Source organism: Symphodus melops (genome assembly GCF_947650265.1).
Source record: "Symphodus melops genome assembly, chromosome: 3".
NCBI lineage: Eukaryota > Metazoa > Chordata > Actinopteri > Labriformes > Labridae > Symphodus > Symphodus melops.
This window is the reverse complement of record NC_136693.1, coordinates 13,936,289-13,959,089: the sequence shown is the minus strand read 5'-3', so window position 1 is coordinate 13,959,089 and position 22,801 is coordinate 13,936,289. Positions and strand designations below refer to the sequence as shown.

The following is a 22,801-nucleotide window of genomic DNA, read 5'->3' as shown; positions in this document are numbered from 1 at the left end:
GCCAACTGACTGAAACTGAAATGAGGGGAGAAAAAACATGTGAAAATGAAACACACTTCCAAGTCAAGAAAGCTTTATCTAAAATGGAAATAAAACAGAGGCGAATACATCAAAGCTCTTGCTGAACTATTACTCAGTAACAATGTCTTTATTTTACAAAAATAATAGAAATGCATGTTACCAATTTTGATGAGACTTACTTGTTTCATTCTCCTTTTTTCTCCATTTTGAATTGAAGATGATGTGCAATTGTTCGTTTTCTTTACCTCGGTTCATATCAGCCTTTAATTTCATCTGAGATGAACAGAAAGTGAGAAGCATGCAGGACATTATTTTACTTTTCATTGAATCTATTCTTAATATCTTTTTTTGATATTTATTATAAAAACTTTGCTTACATTGAACAACACTTTTCATCGACTGTAGCATTCTAAAGCATATAGAAATACAGTTATAAAAATTTGAATGTCTAATCATGTTTGAGCCATGGAGAGACACACAGCCACGCAAATAAGGGAAGGGAACAACAGGTATTTATTCGGCAACATCCAGACAGTGTTTTCCTCTATGCAGGCTATCATCAAAGAACTTGGATGTGGGAAACATAGTCAACATAAAATATGCCTCTCCCCAGGTAAATGACCTAACAACGCCCCTGCACACAGTATGCTGGCCCATAACATCCAGTACAATCCAAATAATCCACCCGAAAACCAATTCAAACTGTGTGAAGGGAGCAAGGGATCCGACACAGCCTCTCCCTTTCCCATTGCTCTCCCTCATGTTGACTAGAATGACATTAGATGCCAGTGCTTGTTTGTGCTCTAATGACAAGTAAGAGGGGACTGCTGTCTCCATGGCAACAGCCAAGGCGCAATACATCATACCTCGTTACAGTAGTCAAGCAGGGACGTTTGGTCAAAAATTAATACATCAACCAAGGGGAGAGGGAAAAAGACTGTGCTGTGGTAAGATTGCCCAGCATTTTGTTATGAGTTTGATAACAAAAGTATTCAAATGGAGGCCTGCGTATTAGTTTCAAGCTGCTTCAATAGGCAAAAAAAATGACATGGGTGGTCACTGGTCAGTCGCCTTGGCTTGATACTTTAAGAGAATCTAGTCTATGCAGGGAGGACAATGTGAAAGAGAGAGAAAGGCAAACCAAAGGGAAGGTTGTGTGTGTATGATCATGAATGAGTGTGCGTCAAGGGTAGGGCTGGGCCTTAGGCGATATTCAGCAGATTAATTGTGTATGAGTCACATTTTTTGGAATTATAGCACAACAGTGAGTAAATCGAATTACTCAGGCTCCTCATCAGTGTTTGTCAGACTGCTATCTGTGTATAGCTGTTGAATTTAACATATGTGTTAACAGTGTGTGTTTGAGAATAGAAAGTGGAGATTAAAAAAAAAGAAAGAATGAATTGGTCTTTCATCAGACTGCTATATTTTTCACAAGAATGTGTCAGAAAAAAAGGTGCTTGAAGACAGACCTGTGTAGACAAGCCTTAATAAAGAGGGAAAGACAAAAGGACAGAGTTTGGGCCTAATGCATCTAAAGGAAATAAGAAATGGGGATTCCATGCAGCAAAGGGTCGGGGTCAAGCCTGGGCAGCAGCATGGCAAACTGTAGCCTCAGTACATGGACTGTATGGTATGACGTTCTTCTAAACCAGACTTTTTTTTCTTAAAAGACAATTGTGTGTGCTTTTTATGCCTTATTGAGAGAACACAACCGTACATAGAGTCAGTCAGGTTTAGGGACAAATTCGAAGGAATTACCTAAAATAATATATGGGAGATAAAAACAAAACAAATTACATTACATTTGGAAACAAACTGCACTCTTTGAAAAAAAAAAAAATACATCATTTGCTTTAATTCATCATAACAGAAAACAGCCTCTATCAGAAATTATTTCTTTTGTCTTTCTAACAAGATAGATGCTCGAAACCTGCATTTTTATTTAGCGTTTGAGGTTTTCAATAACTTTGAGTAGGACTTTGTTCTTCCTCTAAAATGATCTGGTAAAAATAATGTTTGAATACTGTTTGAAGATGAAGTGCTTCACCCTTAAATCTGAAACCACATTTTGATCATCCATCCTGAATGACAGTCCTTTTAACAGCCAATCAGAGTTTATCACGTGAATCAGCGTTCCTGTAATACTCCCACATCCTTCTGCAGTGACTACCTTTGCTTGCTTTTGCACATGGAAGGTTTAGTGATTACCACTCATTCATATGGAAATAATTAGCCATTCACTCACTTGACAAGAAAAGCCTCAGCAGGACCCTGTTAGATTTAATTATGCGATCTCAGGAAGACAATACCCGCTGATGATAAGAGAGTCCTTGCTATTTGTACGTAATCAATGTTTAATATTTATCATTCAACAAGCTCTTATGGAGAGCACTTGAATGAGGACTTATCTTCACTCGAGTCTCTTTGCAACACATTCAGCAGTCGTTCAAATTGACATTTTCTGACCTCCTGTAGAAGACAGAAGTGGGACTGTTTTCCCCCAAGGATCAGCTTGAGTCTTTGAAACATGTTATTAAAGGGTTTCTGATGAAGGGTTAAATTGTTAAAGTTAAATGGATTGTTGGATTCTACTAGCTGGATTGTAATTACAGCAGAACCTTGCCCATTGGAAGAGGCAGACTATAGCATGTATTAAGGCCATATTCTCACTTCATAACTAAGTAGATACATCAGGCCATATACTGATGTATTAACTATATATACATGTATTAATTATATATAAACATACATCATGTTCTGACATGTGTTTGTATAATCATAATCTAAAGGAATAATGATCTTACAGGGGAATTAAAGGTCTTTGCTTCTTACTATAGAAAGAGGAAACTGTGGTAGAATGATTCATTAAAATAAAATACAAGAAAGTCCAAACTAAGCATTGGAAAAATATATATATAATAGAAAAAGCTGTGCTATGTAATGGTATGTGAATGTGTAAAAGACAAGTAGTGACAAATATCTGCACGTCTGAAAGCTTGATTTATTACGCTCATATTGACTGAATAAGGACATATTACAGTTTTTGTTGATTCGTGCTACAGCACTCAACATGAAAAAGTTTCTGTAGAGTGGAGATCTGGTCTTTGGCCCAGTCTGCTTTCCACAGTAGTAGTGTGCCCTCCCTCACACTGAGAGGAGCTCTCAGACTGACTGAGGAGTGTCTCAGGCCTCCACAGCACACCTGGTCTCCATTATCTCTCCATTTCACAGACTTGCACCCCCTAACAGGGCAGCCTGGGAATGGGCCTGGCTCTTTCATCTTCCCATCATTATAGCAGGCAGCCCAGGGTCAGGGCCCGGGCTGACAGGCATTCCAGCAGCAATGCACTACGACTGATTTTAGTTAAGGTTTCAAAAAATACAAACCAAAGTCAGAGAAATATTAATAAGAACAAGTCTCAAAGCAATTACTGTATTAAGAATTCTTCCCAGAGTTGACATTCAGCCCAAAGCTATGTGAAATATGATGCTACACCTCAAAGCTGTGCCTCCCGCTTCCTCAACTGCATCACGGTTGCTCAAACATGCCTTCAGTCCAAACCTCTTTTATGTTCACTCTAACATGGCTGTAACATAGTTACTTGTTCTATTTATGGACTAAAACACAGCAAAGCCTACAGAATATTTTTTTTTTTTACAAAGCTAGTAATGTGAACGTATTGTGTAGAAGTGTGTGGTGATATCATGCTGAGTGTTAGGTTTATTCTGTTGCTTCATCACCCTTAAATCTTGTCCGCAGAGGGACATTTTGAAGACCGATCAAGGAGAAGCTAAATTCTTCCCCTTCATCTTTTTTTTAACTGTTAAAGGGATTTAACAGACCCCTTCAGACAATCTGTGAAACACATTTATGGAGAAAGGATACACCACCTGATGGTTCAGGTCTGACATGGTCCAACCATTATCATTTTGCATATGAGAACAAAATGAGGTGTGATAATTGATCTCTCATGTACTCCGGCTCACTCTCTCACGCCACTATCAGCACAGCTTGGTTTAAAGGCAAAAACACTCTCAGGCAGAGCTCACCCGAAGCCTTTTTAATGCATCATCACTTTGAGGTTAAAGAAATGACACCATGGAAGCACTTTGAAGTGAAGTAAAATTATCCCTTATTTCTGCCCCCACAAATGATTTATTAAGGGGGAAAAGGGGGGAGGGAGAGGGCAGACGAAGGATAGAGAAGGACAAACACATTCCCAGCACATATTCTCTTCATTACAAGTGAGGGGGGTGAGCCGATCATTCAATTACTGACTGCCGTCACAGGCTAATATTCCTGCCTGTCAGGGCCCATTCTGACTCAGTTTTGGTCAGAGTCCTTCTGATGGACCTCATTTCCTGTTAAACAGAACCAGAAGGTGCTGTGAAATGGCGACACCTGATCCTGTGTTCAGGAGACGGAAAATGCTTTGGCAAAGGCCTAGAGTCTGCCAAGACCCTCCATGCCTTCTCCAAAATGGATCTCATGTGGGTGGGAAGTCAGTATGATGGAGTTGGGTGGAGAGGGGATTATAGGCCATTCACTCAAGTGCAGGTGGGGGCTTACACCTATATGTATATTGTGCAACTGATATTGTAAAAAGCCAAGTAAATGGCTGAATTGAAATCAGGAAACTTCATGCTACAATTTGCAAGAAATAGTTTTTCCTTTTAATTTTTTCATCCCATTCAATTTCTCTTTGATCGTTGCTCACCCATCATTTCACCTGACAGATTAAATTGAATTACTTTGACCTGTCCTCAAGGCAGCAACATAATTTGGCTTTGACATTGACAGGGATGAAGCCAATATGGGGAGGCAAAAGGTATGTGTGGGGGAGAAAGAAGAGGAGAATTGAAAAGGAGTGTGTATGTTTCAGAGAAAAATAGGCTATGTGGCTTTTAGGCTTAGTAGGGAAATTCCTGCTCTTCATGGTCATCTATGTACTGTAATTTTACCAGACTGTCTCACAGGACGTTTGCCCTCAGCAGTTGCAATGCAAGAAACCAATGTGCAAAGCAGCTAGTCTTGCATAGAGGTTTACTATATCTAGTATGTCCACAGTATTTAACATTGACACACTGCAACTTTTAACTCCGAACAATTTACAAAAAATTCTCCTTCCAACATTTACCAAAGCCTTCTATAGGTTTAGTGTATGCATCTAAGCAGGGAGGCTCAGCTATTATGCTTGCACGTTATTTCAAGGGTTGAACTTTAGCAATTTATAAGCTAGCTAGGAGGTGGCTTAATGCTAACATTAGGCTACCTTTCAATTGTGCTATATATACTATGGCAAGAATGGCATAAATAGCTTTTTAACTTTCCTCCAAACAGCAATATATAAAGTAAAGTTGTCATTGGCTTACATTAGGCAGCTAATGTGTCATCAATATGATGTTTTAACAAAGATAAGTTTGTTTATGTGATTCTATTGAATATTTTAACACTTTAAAAGCGTGATATTAGCATTCTGCTAACACTACATTAACAGTAATCTTTGCTTAGAGATGGCTAAATGCTAACATTATACTGCCATCGGCCAGATGTTCCTTCAGATTCTCACAGTTAATTGCCTTTGGCTAGGCTATTCAGCTGATCATCAATCTATGTCTTGAAAGAGTTTGTCAGATTCTCTACATTTACGAAATATGGTTTAGGTTCAGCTTCTGCTCCTTATTTTTGGCCTTTGTGGTGTAAAGTCACCCATTAGAGAGCCAAGTTTTCTCTTTCAGACAAGGATAAAGAAGACACAGCACAAGCACTCCTTCTGCCGTCATTTGATGTGAATTACAGAACATTTGTATCATTTATCCAACAGAAAGGTTGAAAAATTATACCATAGAACTATGGAAATTCCAACAAGCCATTATTCCCACAAAGCCAGAACTTAAACCTCAGCATGGTACCACCACCCAGCTTGGGTCAAACAGAGTCTGTGATATTCTATCCAACAGGGCTGTGCTTGTATGCTTGTGGTATGTCAATGGATGTTTGGAATATGTAAAAGGTTGACTGGTAAAGAAACAAATGACTGGAAGAAGCTGTCTGCTCCACCTCTAGCTGAAATGACTAAGTTACTGAGGTGCATTGAGAATGATAATTAAATATGGGGCCATAAACTTGCAAGGTGGGCCCTGTCCCTATAGGCAAGGGAGAATAGGTTTGGAGGCTCACATTGCCCAGGGCCCATTTTAGACCCAGGCACTAACCCAATTTCACAGTGTGTGACTAGCCCTGGCCTGTTTCATTGCAGCATCTGAGTGTGAGTGCCATCTGTTCCAGGCCTGTGAAGGAAATGGCCTTGCTTTTCACACTGATCGGATTAGGGTGTTTTTAATTCATTCGGGATGTGCCCTTGCGTGTTAATTGGCTCAATGTGGCCAATGAATCTTGCCTGTTGCTTGACACAGAGTGGCCTTTTCCTTAAACTCTTTGCTGAGGTTTAATGCTCCTTCTCGTTTACTTTTATATTTTCTGTATTCAGGGACATAATTTTGACAAAGTTCATGAGGAAATACTAAATGTAAAAATCAAACCTAATAATTGTATTGAAAAGACATCAATGTAATGTAGATTATACATCTTAAAAAAGTTATCAATTGTCATTAAAAGGTTATGATTTAATAGCTAAATATTGATATTGATTTCATTTTTTTCAAGAAATTATAGATTCTACACTGAAGCTACCTTCTAAAACAACCTTCAATTTATGATTATATTTCTCTCTCGTGTGATAACTTTGTTGCATGAAACAATTAGCAACAAAATAGCTGTCCAAACAAGAAATACCTGCAGCTTTATGACATGTCATGTATTGACAATAATATAGTCAATTAGTATTATTTCTACTTTAATCTCATAGTTCTGCTCAAAATACACATTAAACCTCCTTGTTGACACTATGTGACTTAGTGAGTCAAAATCCTGATTCCAATCAGCAACTCTCACTATACACTATTTTGCTCAAACTTGAACAAGGTAAAACAACCTAAAAGGAACCTATGCTTCATTAGCAACTTTGATTTATTTTTACAACGTTAATTGAGAATAATGTCTTTTGTGTGTGTTAATTCTCACTCCTAACAATGCATGTAATTTTTGGTTAAATCTTTCCAAGCCTTATTGCCAGCCCATCTGATTACATTAGTTGCACACAGCCACCTCTAATTATAGGGAGAAGTTCACAGTTATTGCTTAATATGCATCAATTAGAATGGGACATGTTGAATCCCTAACAGCAGTCTAAATATATCACACATATATATATATTTCAGTGGCAGAAAGAACCACACATTCTACATGTTAATTACGAATATGTTAAGCCACTGTAAATTTAATACAGAGGATATAAAGGTGCAAGCTGTACCGTCTCTTGGTAAAAACTGACCATGACATAATAGAAGGAGCTTACAAGTGTTCAAAATCAATGCCCATTGTAAATGTATTGATATGCAGAAAGTTTCATTTCACTTTTCAGGCATAGCTCTTTTTTTCTTCTTCATTGGATTAGTCTAAACTCCCATGGCCTCTGAACTACTCTACGCTTACTTTACTTTTTATTGCTTTATAGTGAATGTGGAAGCATTATTTGAAAGACATTAAATGGACAAAATATATTTCTTTCATTGATGAAGTATGAAACGTTCTTTATAGTGTTTTCAAACATAACCTAAATGTAGCTTGTCCATTTTTCAGAACTTTGGTTTTTAAGGAACCAATAAAATTTCTTTAGGGAACAAGGGACAAAGATGAACTGAAAAAAAACAAACCTGTTGACAGCAAGTGACAAAACCCAGCATCAGTCAAAGATGAGTCAACAGCAGTACAAATGATGCTCATACTTTTTTTAATGTATCACAATGAGCAAGAAACATACTTGATGAAATATTTTCAAAGGAGTATATTCAATTACCATCTACAATCAACTTAACTAGGACAACAAGGTTTTGTGACAAAAGTTTCTTTAAAAGTCTGAAGTTCCATGTGGTTGTATGTATGTTAGTTTCCATGTAATTTGGTACAGTTTGGAAATCTTCATCATATAATTACAGTAACAAAAAAGCTAACAAGACTACAGTATAGAAAAGACATCAAGAACAACATTTTTGGTTTAACTTGCTCTTTTTTGTACATTGCAAGGCTGTTTTTTTTCTACCCTCGGATGGGCTGCCTGGAGCCACAGAGCCATGCTTATGAGGCTCGAAGGAGAAGTAATTCAAGGAAACGAAAAGAAAAAATGAAAAGCATAAAAAAACATTGTGGCACCAGAAGTCACAAAAGGAACAGAGAGCTCCAAGTAACAGTTCATCTTTGAAGTTGGAGCAAATGGTTGTTTGGTTGTTAGTTTGGTTGTTAATTTTGGTTAATACGCTTTCTTAGTGTAACTGCCTCTTTAAGAACGTCAGCTTTGAGAACCCATCCCCTCTCTTTGTTGTTAATTTCTTTCTTTTTTAGATCATTTGATCAACAGAGAAAGGGGTGAGCCGCCATTCAACTGGAGAGCTTTTACTTGTCAACCAGGGACAAGCACGTGGAAATGAAACGGATAAGTGACATGAATTGAGAAAAAATTAAGCAAGCATCTCTGTCCATCCTGTCCTGAAGTTTGGAAAAAGTCCATCAAAGAGCAGAAGCAGAGGCAGAGCTGGAGAAAGAAAGAGACAGACAGAAAGGAGAAAGAGGCAGCTGGAGCCATTTAAGTTCAGTTTCTCTCTGTTTCACACATGTCCATTGGTTCCAGAGTCCATTCCCATTACGGAGTTGTCAGTAATCAAATAAGGAGGTGGTTTTTAAAGCTGTTTTTGAGCCTGCCTTAGGCTCCCATGCCCAGTTTTGGTTTGCCCACAGCCTCTCATGTCCTCTTTACAAGACCTCCAAAGCTTCCCAGAGTTCTTTTATCCATTCCTTCTTCATCTCAAAAACAAACAAAAAAAGTTGATGTCTTGTTTTAAATATATCTATATCTGTATACAGGTACACGTTTGTTTCACAGTGGGAAGAAAGATGACCTCTACAGCAAAACCTTGTCTTTATCTCTCTCATCGAAAATGTCCATTAAAATCAAGTATCCCAATGAAAGTCAGTGGATCCAATTATCCACATAGCTTTTTGTGCCACAATAAAATATACAGTTATCTGGGGCACAACTTGTTTTTTTTTTTTCCTTTTTGTTTCAACTGCATAAAGCTTTGGCCACATTCATATATTCAATCAAAGTAAAAACTGCGCAGTGCTTCGGTTTAATCATTTCAGATCATTATTGTTAAAATTTGATTTTCTAAATTTCACTTATTCATAATCCAGCTTTGCAGTTTGTTTTGGTGTGTAACATATTAAAAACAAAAGGCAAACAACAAAAAAATTGAATTGATGCTGGCTCTTATGAAACACATTCACACACTTACATAGGCATTCAAACTCACACAGTTCATGCTGGCTGAATCTGATATAGAGACTTTGTCTTCCACAAAAGAGCCCAAATGATTATACTTTGGAAATAAAAGAGCAAACAGTATGTCTAAAACAATGACTATGAGAACATCATCACAACATAAAGTGGCCAAAAAATTGTTTTTCAATTTCAGCAATTCAAATTAAAGCTAGTGTTAATTTAGGATAAAAAATAATATACAGAAGCCAACATAAAATACCAATAATTATAAGAATATAACAAGACATGTCTGACATTATCTGAAAATTAAAATAAAGCCAACTTTTTTGACAAAAACCTGTACAACTCAAGATTTTTCTCAAAAGAAATGTACATATGAACAGTACATTGGGTAACTGGACTTTAGAGATACAGCACGCTTGCAGACTAAATCTCCTGACTTTTAAATGCATGCTGCAGTATTAACACGAGATCACACTGCTCTGCACGACGAAGCACTTTAAACGAATCCAAGATTGTGCCATGTATTTGTTTAGGCAAAGATATTGGCTATACAATAGTGGCCAAAAAGTAGTTCTTCACAAATTTAAATAGGTCTTGGTTTTGGTTTAAAAAAAAACAACTTTAAGTTAACAGGATCATCAGTAAGAGGATGGGGGGTACCTACAGTATACAGTACACATCCATTTCCATTGCAACAAAATGAAGCGGGAGACTTCTTTGGACATGAAAGCATCCTATCTATCTAAAATCAAGGGACAATCTTCAAAAAACCTCCTTCTTTTTCCAGAAATAATGCTTTGGAATGAAGATGTCCCCATGACAACCTGTTATCTAAGCGTGGAAGTGGCACCCTGCAGACACATGGGACGAGTCACTGGTGGATTTCCCAGAAAGGGGAAAACAACACCTCAGCAAAAACAGCCATCATTTCCCTCTGAGACTAGTTGTATGCTGACTGGCATAAATGTCACTAAACCTAAGAGACGCATCAGTACCAGATGTATTATATACATTTTTTGGTAACCACTATAACTTGCTAAACAAGTGAGCAACAACCTTGACTGGATGGAGAGATTCTCAGCAATGTTCCATGCCAGCACAAAATGACATATGGAGGTCACTTTGTTCATCAACCAATGATGCAAAAATGTACACAACAGTTTACAGTCACTTCAAAAATTAGGAAAAATAGATTGTGACGATTCAAAGCAATTAAAATGAAATAGGATCAGTCCTTGCTTAAGAAAAAATCTGTTGTGTTATTTGGAATGCACTGTTCTTTACAAATGTTATAGATCATTGGCTTAAACATTGGTCTGTTGAAAAAAGAAATGGGCAAAATGTCCTTTGGAACATATATTCACAGTCTTCAAAGTTCCGTTTTTGCAACAAGAAAAAAAAGGTGTTGCAGAGGCAAGAAATCGGTTTATTGTTTGTTTTAGTTAAAGCTTGGCCAAAAGCAAATGAGCATGCATCTAGGTACTCTTTTTTTCTTTCAAAATTCTACATTAGCAGCAAAATGTATGTCCTTGAAGACCAGACCTTATACATTTTCTTAAAAAAAATGACATTTAAATGTGACAAAAAAAGTCAAAGAAAGACTAATAACCTCTATCTTACAAACTGCAATGGCTCTGTAACGTTGCTACTCCACAATGCAAGGACAAGGGCCCTTTTTGGTTTTTGGTATTTACGTAAAAAAGCCACCTGTATGCTTGCAAAGAAGCAGAAAATGGTAACTCTGATGCGTACTCCTTTATCTTCTAAAACTTTGTTTTCTTTCCTCTAAAAACAGCAACAAATTCTCAAGTATAAAGAAGCCTCTTTTCTCATATTTATGCACCAATGGTGAAAGTGTTTTGTCTTTGGATTTTCTTTTTGTCTTAAAGCGTGAGAATTATTATTAGTATTCTTCTTCCATTTTCATTTATGACAACAGAAATGTCAAAATGAAAATAAAGACTGTAGCTACACTACATGAGAAGCAAAAGACCTGCTTTGTAGCATACATATCTACAAACACAGGTGAAGCAGAGAAAAATAAGTGCGAAGAGAGGAACAAGTAGAGAAATAGGAGTCAGACATTGATAAGTGCACAAAGGTAAAGCAAAATTAAATAATATAAAACTTTCAATATTTCACCCAGGATCTTTTCATGTGGTTAGTGCCTAACCAACCAATCTATAAAATTTAAATAAGTCTAAAATAAGATCCTGCCTTGTCAGGAGGGGTGTTTTGTGTGACTATCTCCCAAGAAGCAAAGAATAAGACAGAAATAAAGTTGAGATAAATTACCTGTCCATAATCTAGGCTATTGGAATGACCAAGACAACATCAAATGAAGCGTCTTAAAGTTGGACAATACAAAAGCTAAATGTACACAAAGTTTTTTCAACCTACCATACTGTTTAAATTCATTTCCAATGCAACATCCTACTTAACACCAAAAATGTTCATATCTATCATAAATACAGAGGGTTGTTTTTTTTTTAATCCAAACTCTTTTTATGGCCCATTTTTATGCCTGCAATGTTCTCCTTTGTCCGTGTATAGTGGGATTGTGACCCCTCCTCTTCCACATTAAAACAATTTGTTATGTTTAAATCAGCAACTCATTTACCCTTTTTGAATGCCCAGAAACAATGCCTTTCAACTTAAAAAGAAAAGTTATTAAATCAAAAACAAAAATTCTTATCTTCTGTTGAAAACAAAAGATGCAAAATATGGATTCTGTAACAGAAAAAAACACATCTGTGAGCTGTTGACCTGAGAATAAAATAGACATTACATTATTCCTTTCTTTTGCAAGCCATTGGTATCTGAATGCTTAAATAGCAAGAAAATTGATAGACTATTCTCCCATACAGTACATACTGGCTTTTTGTGACTGTGCTATTAAGTAGAAATTATTACAAAACTAAGGGACAGCTTGTTGACTTGTATTTTTTCAAAAGGGTTCTTGGGCCATTTGTCAATGTTGAGGCAGTCCAGTGCCATACAGTATTCCTCAACCATTACCCCAAAAATTACTCAGCAACCTTTTCTATTCTCATATATTAGTATGCATGTGTTTCAGTTGAGTCAAACAAAAGTAAACAAACAAACAAAGAAAAAAAAGAGAGAACCAGCATGTTGATATGGGAAAACAATCCACTAACATTTAAATTTTTGGTTACAAGCTTTGGAATTGCAGTTAGTCTTTACACATCTTTACTGAAATTGGTTTGTATACTTTTAATGTATTTTTAACATTGCTGCTTTTTATTTTTTTCCATTTGTGATTTTTTTTTGTCATTTTTGTCTTTTTTAAATATTGTCCATCACTGAAAGCTCTTTTACAATCTGATGGAGTCTGTTCCTACACTAGCAAGATTACTACTACAACTACTACTGTCTTTGACAAAGCCAGGCTGCTGCGGGTCCTCCGCCATCCTGCCCAGCCTGTCTCCTGACTTCTGACTGCTGTCAGAGTCAGACTCGTCGGTAAAGACGTCTGTTGGTATCGAGGTCTGAACTCCTGAGGTGCTCAATGAACTTGAGGTAACCGTTGAAGGTGAGGACATTGGAGGAAAAGAGGAGGAGGAGGGGGAGGGACTGGCATTGGGCTTTCCAGCTAAAGCTCTGGAGAAAGGGGCCTGGGGCCATGGTTTCCCGGCAGCTGTGGTGTTGAGTGGGGTCGTTGAGGAGGAGGAGCACAGGGAAGAGGACACGGCAGAGGATGGCATGGTGGCTGATGTTGTTGGCGGGGTTGGGGGGCTGCTGATGGGATGAGTGGCAGACTGCGAGGTAGATGCGGTGTTAGGATTGGGGAAGCAGGCTGAAGAGTGAGGTAATAAACTAGTAGCGTGCTCTTTGGCATTTCTGGCTGATCGTTTGATTGTTCTGTGTTTGTGCAATGCCGATTCCAGGTGTTGACTGAGTGCTTTTTCCCCATCCAACGTGGTGTCACAAGCCAGGCAGTCATACTGACTTCCAGCCCCTGCACCTACGCCACCGGGGATACGCAGCAACATCTCTTGCAGGTTTGCCACAGACTGACCAAAAAAACAGTTTGATTTTAGGTGGGTAATAGCCGCTTCTTCCTTGGTGAAAACTGCTTGACATTTGCGGCATGCCAGTTTACACTGCACCTTTGGGATGATATACCGGTCTAGGTGAGGGTCCACAGCTTTGCCATCCACATCGTTCTGCTCAGAGGGAACTTTGTTATGAGAAGAGGAAGAGGAGGAAGTGTGGGGTTTATTATGGGGATTGCCCTTTTTCTCTTCTGTTTTCACTGGATCTTTGGCAGATTCTTTGTGATTCCCCAAGGTTTGTGGGGGAACTGGAGTTTGGCTCGCCTTGGGTTGCTGGATCTGCTGAAGCTGCCGCTGCTGTTGCTGTAGTGCCTCCTGCAAACTCTGCTGATATTGCTGGTAATGCTGTAGCAGGGATCCTGGAGACAGGCCCATCAGTGCTTGTGACAATGCTGGGTTGTAAGGGAAGAGACTTTCCATACCATACATAGGTTGAAGGTAGCCCCCCTGGAGAGCCCCAGGGATCTGTGGGGTGTAATATGGGGAAAAGCCAGGCATGAAGTAGGGCAGGAACTGGTTTGTGAGGAGAGCTGTTGGATCCGAGGCCAAAGCAGCTTGCAGGGCCTGTAGCTGTGCAGGGTCTACCACATACTCCATGCCAGGTGTGGGCATAGAGGTGGCAGGTACAGCTGTGTCTGGCTTCTCTTTCTTAGCGCTGGCAGCAGAAGTGGAAGGGGCTGGGGTGCTTCCAGTTGATGATGGTGTTGTGGGTTTCTCTATCTTTTCCTTTGGCTTATCCTTCTCTCTTACCCTCTCTGCATCATGTTCTTTGGGGAGTTCAGGCCGGGAACTGGACTGGGTAGTTGAGGGAGTGGAGTTAGATGTTGAGTTGGGGCTTGAGTGGGAAGCAGATGTGTTGGTCTGGGCCGAGCTGGATGCAGCAAGGGATGTTGAGGAGGGAGGTTTGTTGGGCAGTCCAGATGTGGGAAGGCTTGGTGAGGGAACACTGGCACCAGGCATGTTCAGGAGGTTTGAAGGTTTTGGAGGAGTTAAAGCTGGAAGTGTATCAGACACAAAGAAGAATTCAGTCATAAGTTGGTGGATATATACCAAAATACATAAAAGATAACATTGCAGAATGGTATTTGAAAGTCAATGCAAGTTTTTCCTTTTTCTTTTGCATTGATAGCTGGTTATTCAGTACTTAGTGGTTAGTGGTACATGAAATAAGCCAATAATACCAAAAGATGAATTCACACAAAAACATGATTATTGATGCTGGAATAAGTTGTTTAAAAGTGTATAAATGTTGAACTATTCAGTTCTGTATAAGTTTTACAGTTCATTAGTTTGTCACAGATTGATTGAAGACCCATTTTACAACTCTGCACCTCAAATTAAAGCTGTATATTAGTAAATAACTGCCAGATAATGACGTACCTGAATTAGAAGAGTTAAAGCTGGATAAAGATGGGCTGCCAACTCCTGGTAAAAGGACAGGTGGAATGCCTTGCAGATTTGGATAGGCTGACTGGAGATTCAAAGCCTGCATTGCAGGGTTATCAAACATCCCCTGCTGCATGGCCTGCTGTTGTGCAAGTCCTAAAACTTCATTGGCCTTCTTAATGCGGTCCATCTCTTGCTGGGCCATAAGTTGCCGGACAGTGGCTGGGTCAAAGTACTCTTTTTCTTTATCGATCTGGCTTCCAATGGTATCTTTCACCTTTGAGATGTGTTGCTGGGAGAAAATGTGATCACGAACAGAGAGGCGAGCACTGTACTTGACACCACACAAAGTGCATTCAGTCTTCGGCCCCTCGTAAGATGTCTGATTTATTCCGAAGTGCTTGGCCATGTTGAGCTTTGCCTTTTTTTCCTTGGCACGTGCATTTTGAAACCAAACCTGAACCACTCTCTTTGGAAGTCCAATGTCACTGCCAAGTACTTCACATTCCAGCATTGTTGGAGTCCTGTAGTCGTTAAAACAGGATTTTAACACTTTCAGCTGAAGGTTTGTCATCTGGGTCCGGAAGCGTTTTTGGCCAGGTCGATCTCCACTGTCGATGCTCCTGGTACCTGAGGCTCCAGGACTTGGTGAACAGGGGTCAGCCATGCTTGACGTCTCACTGTGGTCAATAATATGTTCATTTTCATAGTCTCTAGCATAATAGCTTGTTGCAGGGCTCACCAGACCTGAGGACATCTGGTCATCATTTTCAAGGATAGTGGCAGAGCCACCAGACTTAGACAGGTAATCACCACTATTTTGACTGTGCTTTGCATCAGCACTGTCATTATCAGCATTGGCCTCATCCCCTGTAGTTGTGTCTGTGATAGCTGTATTTACAGAGGAACAGTCGTCATTATCCAGTTTGCTTGGATCAAAGCTGAGGTTCACTGAGGACATAGTTGCATTCTCAAAATCTTCCATTCCTTCAACTTTAATGGAAGAAGGGCTTAGTAGAGCCCTGGGAGACAAGTCCATGCCTTTGTTTACTGGTGACATGGAGGAACTTTGTCCATCACTGTTTGATGGGGCCAGTTGGGAGTAACTTGACGTCTCGAGAGCATCAATTTTTATTTGCATACCCTCATGTTCTGGTAACATACTGGCGAGGGCTAAATTATAACCAGCACGTTTGGCCTCATGCCAGTGACGAGAGCGGATGTGTGCTTCGAGGGCAGTTTTGGCCTTAAAAAGAGCTCGGCAAAAGGGGCACCTACGATGAGCTTGTGCTGGCCCTACTGCTCTAAATTGACCTTTTCTCTCTCTGGCTCTGGTGTTTTGGAACCATACTTGAACAACTCTCTTTTTTAATCCCACCTCATGAGCAATGTGGTCAAGCATTTTACGTGTAGGATTTGAATCTAATAAATACTTCTGATAAAGGACTTCTAGCTGCTCAGGTGTGATGGTTGTTCTGAGTCTTTTGTCTCTCTGTGGCTCTTCTCCACTATTTGTGCTGTCATTCTCTCCTGGGCTAGTGCCAGCCTTCTCCTCTAACTTCCTCTTCAGGGAGTTCATGGTGGAGGTGGGGGTGGATGGAGAGGTAGCAGAGCTGCTTGGAATTTGTGGCATTGCCCCAGAGAGTAGCTGACTAGCCAGGAGAGGATTGCTGGGGTCAAAAAGCATAAAAGGCATGTCAATTGGACGATCAAGGAATTGAGGGTGGATAAATTGATTTTGCACAGAAAGAAAGTGTAATTGCTGGTGTTCCTGCCAGTGTTCAAAGGAAGGGAAACCAATTTTGCACTGCTCACACTGGTAAGGGATCATCTGTTGTGCCAGTTGTGTGGCAGAGGTCAGGTGTGAATTGAGGCTCATGTGAGAGCTTTGGGATGAGGCCTGGCTTGTCTGGGAGGCTGAGGGACCACACTGCTGTTGTTGCTGAGAGAAGGAAGAAGATGAATGTTTAATGGGCTTGGAAATACTTTGAATCTTCTCTTCTCGTTGAGGTCTATGGTATTGAGCCTCAGACTGGGGTTGATGTACAATTTCCTGCTTTATAGAGGTTTGGTTTTCTCGTGGATCAGCTGACATTTCTGGTAACTGCTTGGGCTTCTCATCATAGAGATTTGAGGTGCTTGCTGGTGATGCTTCCTCTTTTTCAGTGGATGGGAGGCGTGAGAATGCTGAAGTAGAGGGTGGAAGAGGACAGAGACTTGAAGAGGAGGGCATTGGGGTGTGACAGGAAGACCCAGAGGGAGTGTAACATTCATTGGAGAGATCCAGTGAATCCTCATTTTGGCTGTCATACTGTCCATCCTCATCTTCATCTTTGTAGCACAGCTTCTTTTGGTGTTTTATTAAGTCAAATATACGCTGGAAAACCAGACTGCATTTCTTGCACTGGTAGTTAAGATTTGAGGTGCGGATATAGCGATCATTTGACAGCTCTCGTCGTTCACCTTCTTTTGCTCCATCTCCCTGGTTTTCATAATTCTTTCTTGCCTTCTGGCGAGCATTTTGGAACCACACAACAATAACCCGAGTGGGCAGGCCCAGCAGGTTGGAGAGCTGCTCAAATTCATCATCTTTGGGATATGCATTGGCATCAAAGAAGTCTTGTAGCACTCTCAGTTGGTAGTCAGTAAATCTAGTCCTGGATGATCTCTTACTCCCGTACAAATCATGTTTCTGCTGAGGTTCAGGTGAAGGAGGTTTAGAGTCAGCTTTTGTTTCTTCTAATGTTGTAGTTGGTGGATTGTTGAAGTTGTATGGAGAATCTTTGTTGCGCTGTCGCTCTTTGAAAAGGGTGTTTCTGAACCAGTGTTTTATGACTTTTTGTGGGAGCCCTGACTTGTCTGCCATCTCTTTAATCTGTTCCTCATTTGGTGAATTGTTGATATCAAAGTACTGTCGCAGAACCCTAAGCTGGTCATCAGTAATGCGTGTCCGTGGCCTCTTGTTTTGCTGCTGCTGTAGCATGGCTGGTGTTAGCTGCTGCTGATAGAGCTGGGCCAGGTCTGAGGCCAAGCTTGGCTCAATAGTTTGCAGCTGGGAAGTTAACTGAGTGGGCAAAGACTGGAGAGACATGGACTGCATCATAAGTGGAGAGAACAGGGGCAAATCCATTGACATAGAGATTTGGGCCATTGGAACTGACGGCTGTGGGGTAGGTACAGTTGGAGGTGTGAGTGAGGCAGCAGAGACAGGGATATTTGGCGTGGGAGCTCTTTGGGGTGGAGGAGGGGGTGGAGGTGGAGGAGGAGGTGGAGGTGGAGGAGCAGCCTCTGGTGTAGATGGTCTCAGTGGATAGAGTTTATCATAATGTTCTCTGTATTCCTTGGCAAACCTCTCAAGGGATCGGAATGGAAAGAAAGCCTGGTGGATATGCTCCTGGTGACTTTTAAGAATCAGTATGTTTGAAAACAGCTTGCCACAGGCCTCACATTCCAATTTTTCTAATCCCTCAATGGGATCCACCACTCTTGTTATCCCACCTGGACCACTTGATCCTGTAGGGCCAGCTGTCTTTTTCTGAGCTTTCTGTTTGTTTTCATTGTACTGAATTACTAACTCAAACCCAAAATTTTCCAGCAAGGCTTTGGTTGCATTCCCTCGGGCATCTGAAGCAATCCTTGGTGGAGGCAAACCTGTATCATGGTTTATGTTTATTGAAATATGTTGAATGTCCTTCTTGTCTCTTGACTTGCTGTCTGCAGAATCTTTAATATAATCTTCATTCTTTTCAGCAATGTCCTTCTCTCTTTGTATTTCTCTTTCTTTCTCATTGTGGTTGGAGGAAGGTCTTTGCTTTTTTTCAGCATGCTGAAGCAGAGATGCACTCTGCTGAAGCAACGCCATCTGCCCCTGAGCCTGTGAGAGAGCCTGCTGTTGTTGCTGTTGCTGCTGCTGGTGCTGCTGCTGCTGCTGCTGCTGTTGTTGATGTTGCTGCTGCAGGTGGTGGTGCATTAACTGTTGCTGCAAGCAACTCTGTTGGGCCTGCTGTGCTGAGTTTTTTAGATCCTCCAGCAATGAGGAAGTTGAGGCTCCTGCTAGGCCAAGTGCTGAATTACCAATGCTGATCTCTGGATTCAGCTGAAATTCTGCTCCAGGGATGTAAAAAGGAAAAAGCAACTGCTGTTGTTGCAAAGGGAGGAGTGCATCGGTTGTCATGGGGAAGTGCTGCAGAAGTGCTGGGTTAAAAAGCTGTGATTGTAAAATAGCAGCCTGTTGTTGAAGTTCTTGCTGCAGCTGAGCTTGAGCTTGAGCTTGAGCCTGAGCTAATTGCTGTTGTTGCTGAAGCTGTTGTTGTTGCCCTCTAGACATCATGTCATATTTAGACTTTTTAAATTCATGGTTCTCTGATGGTGAGGAGCGAGAACTCACTGATGAGTTACCCAGACTTTCAATGCTGTGACTCTGGCCCATGTGGTTTCCTCCATGGGAGCTCTGAGCTGTTTGAGACCCAGAAGAACTATGGTTGGTAGAGCTCGGGGTGGAGTTACTGGCTGGGCTTGGACTGGGTGCTGATGTACTGATACTAGTCCCTCCACCACTTAAACCAGTAGCACTTGCTGAGCTAGTGATCCCTCCTGCTGCTTCTAGTTTGGCTGCTCTAGCTTTGGTCTGGTGTAGAACAGAGCGCATGTGAATCTCTAGAGTAGAGCTCTGGCTGTATGCCACATTACAAGTGCTGCATTTGAATGGCTTGTTGTCAGGGCTGCTGGTGGGCTCAGGCTGGCCAGTAGTGGACTCCTGAAGAGCCCTCTTCACCTTGTGCAGGTGGGAGACAGAGTTATAGTGGACGAGAAGAATGTTTTTCTGTGTAAAAGACTCTTTGCATACAGTGCACTTGAAAGGGCGGGATGGATCCAAGAACTTCTCCATGGTAAAGTTCGGTCCCTTTCTAAATGGCAAAGCACGTTTGGGCTCAGATCCAGAATCTTCCTGCAAAGAGCCAGAGTCACTGCCTGTTGGACTTTGTTTTTCTTCAGGGTCACTTTCATCTCCCTCTTTGTCATCTTCGAGAAGACCTCCATGCTCCTCACTTAGGGTGGGGTCCATTATCATAATGTCGCCATTCATCAATAAGCCTCCATAAAGCTGCTGGATATCAGCTTCACTCAGCTCCAGGTGGCTAGTTTCTAGATGTTTTTTTAAGGCCTGGAGTGTTCTGAAGCTTCGCTGGCAGAGGCAGCACATTGTAGCTGCCCTGATCACGTGGTATTGTGAATGGAGTTGAAGCTTCTCTACAGTCTTAAAGGCCAGACTGCATTGGTTACAGCGGTACTTGTACACATGGCGATCTGACACAGGCAGCTGGGGCCTTTTGTTGTGAACCTCATTGAAGTGCATCTGGAGGGAATTGGAAGACTTAAACACTTGATTACAGCCTTTCTTCCAGCACAGGAATCCAGTAGCATCGTCCCTCTCTGATTGTTGATCTTCCAGAGGTGACTTTCGAGCTTCAGGCATTTCTGTAGGGAGTGATACCCCCTTCTCAGGATCAGCCTCTGCTTCTTCTGTGAAAAACAAAGCCATAACAAGAATTTAATTAATAAAGTTCCAAAAATGTAAACATCCAATGTTTCCACAGAAATGTGAATAGGGGCATTAAATCACTCATCTTGTGGATAGAAAGTGGGGGAAAAAAAAGAAAAAGACACAAATTAAAAAGGAAATCTTACATATGGTCTTGCTGACTTTTGTTAGTATGAAAAGCTGCACTGTGTTTCATTCACACTGTCTTTGAAAATTATATTAAAACTGTTAATGACACAATTATTTTTGCAAAACACTGTCTGAATAATGTTTTGTCCCCTTTCTATTTGAAACACATGTGTACTTAATATTAGACAACAGTGTTTTCATATACAGTTGAAAAGCTGTTTTTTGACCAGCAAGCGGTGATGCTGCCATGAAAACAGTCTCATAACAGCGTATAACCAATAGGTCAAACTAATGTGGGTCATATGTTTTACATACATTAAAAATAAAAATAAAACATTTCTTCAGTAAAACTACTTACCAACTTGTTTCTTGGTTTCTTCAGGGTTAGAATTGGCTGTGGCAGGAGTAGTGCTCTGGGACTCTCGGTCTGGACTCGGTACAGGTATAAACATGCTTGCTGGCAGTGCTTCACTTGCTGTTACCTGTAAAAAAAACACAGCAAGGAGTTTTAGTTTTGAATAATCTGATAATTTGCCATATTCCTCTTTAAGTTATAATATTAAAAACAAAGGTATACTTTAGAGAGCATACTAACAATCATTCAAATTTATTTTTTGATTGACATTTAAAGAGAGTATGCTTCTATGTTTACAAAGATTCATGTGTTTGGTATATAAACATTTAAGTTCTGCTTAAGTTAAGCTTCAGATAGTATCACATCCAGCTAAAATCTTTATTGGATGAATTCCAAGACTAACGAACACCACAACCTAAAAAATGGAGAAAAACAGTAAAGAAACGATGTTAAGCGACCTCCAGAACTCCCAGTAGTACAGTTGAAAGTGCTTCTTAAATTGAAAATGATGACATTTTGGAATACTTGCTGAGTTAAACCGTGTGCTCTGTGTTATAACAATAAAACAAAAATGAAATTTCATCGCTAATAAAGATGTAGGCATTTCATAAATAATTCCCTTTTACTTTTGTAATTGGAATCAAGGGCAAATAAGTGGTGATTGAAAAAGTACAGAGTGGAACACAGTTTCTCTCTGCTCTAAAAAGGTTGCAGCCAATCATGTGTGAACAACAGTAAACTCAGTTGGTTCCTGTTACTTTCACAAAACTTTCCATTTCTCCCTCTGATACACTCTTGTCACTTTTTAACAGTTCCCTATTTAACAATCGTTGTAGGCTGAAAATGGGTAAGGTTGGAAGCTAAGGGTCTGTCTTTTTTACCTTCTTTCAATCAACTACACAAAAAAAGTAATCAGTTCACGACTATGCTGCATATCAATCTTCACAACCCCAACAAACCCTATTTTTCATTCTGTTTTTTTTTTTTTTTTTGCTGAAACTCATTTTAAAGACACTCTCCATGTGTCAACTTTATAGATGATTTAAAGGTTTACTTTATGAATCATATGAAATAAAGTAAGTAGTAAGTAAGTCCTAAATGAAGAAAACAAAGACAAAAAAATCCTAAAGAACAAATCCCAGTAAGCAACCATCACTTCCTGGTTCTATCAAGTATTAAAACCACTATTCGTGTTTTTATATTGCTTAGCTGTAAATAAAATAAAATATTAGAAACAATCAAAAGGCAGCAGGTAGTGTTTTGTACATTAAATTAACAATTAGCGTAAAAAAGGTACACACAATAATCAGTTTACAATGATCATAATCTATATTATTTGTTCAATAGTTATTGTTAAAATGAATACATTACTAAAACATACTTGTATATTTCTCATGGGAGTGAAACCGACACATAAGAGGGTGCTGTGCCAAATCTGTGTGGTTGATGACTTGGGTAATTTATTCTTTAAGTATTCTGATCACTTCTCTAATAGGCACAGTGAGGACACAGCTGAAAGAACTGAAGCATGTCATAGGACCTACAGGCCACATCCAAATGGAGCTGAATCATTCTCAAGTAAAAAGAGCTTCAAGGTTATCTTGGACATTAACACTTTTTTTTTTTTTTTAACATAGAGCAACTCTGTGTTGTTTCGTGTGGTCACAAATTCAGCAAAAAAATACCTTGCTGGAAAATGAAAAATGAAAAACACAAAACAAAAAAGCAGTAATTTACATTACAAAGTGAAATATTTTAAGACAACTGCTTCATTAGAAGGTAAGTGGCAAGAGCAAAGTATCCCAAGGTCACTTTTAATTTGGACAGCCTAATAGGCAAACCTAGTTCAAAATGGCTATCATCCAGCCGGACTCAGAATTAATGAAGC

General features: G+C 39.9%; 1 protein-coding gene across 7 annotated transcripts in view; it reads right to left on the bottom strand.

The window, feature by feature from the left end:
* Positions 1-7,860: 7,860 nt before the first annotated feature.
* The window catches only part of zfhx3b (zinc finger homeobox 3b), a 272,318-nt gene continuing 257,377 nt past the window's right edge, over positions 7,861-22,801 (bottom strand). For 6 of the 7 annotated variants that reach the window (XM_079340133.1, XM_079340132.1, XM_079340135.1 and 3 more), the window contains 3 exons: positions 20,917-21,040; positions 14,882-20,410; positions 7,861-14,496 (listed from right to left, as the gene is read on the bottom strand). In XM_079340133.1, the coding sequence (XP_079196259.1) occupies positions 12,761-14,496; positions 14,882-20,410; positions 20,917-21,040 (7,389 nt within the window). In that variant the 3' untranslated portion in view covers positions 7,861-12,760. The remainder of the gene's footprint in view (positions 14,497-14,881; positions 20,411-20,916; positions 21,041-22,801) is intronic. The other variant, XM_079340136.1, reaches the window with a different exon arrangement.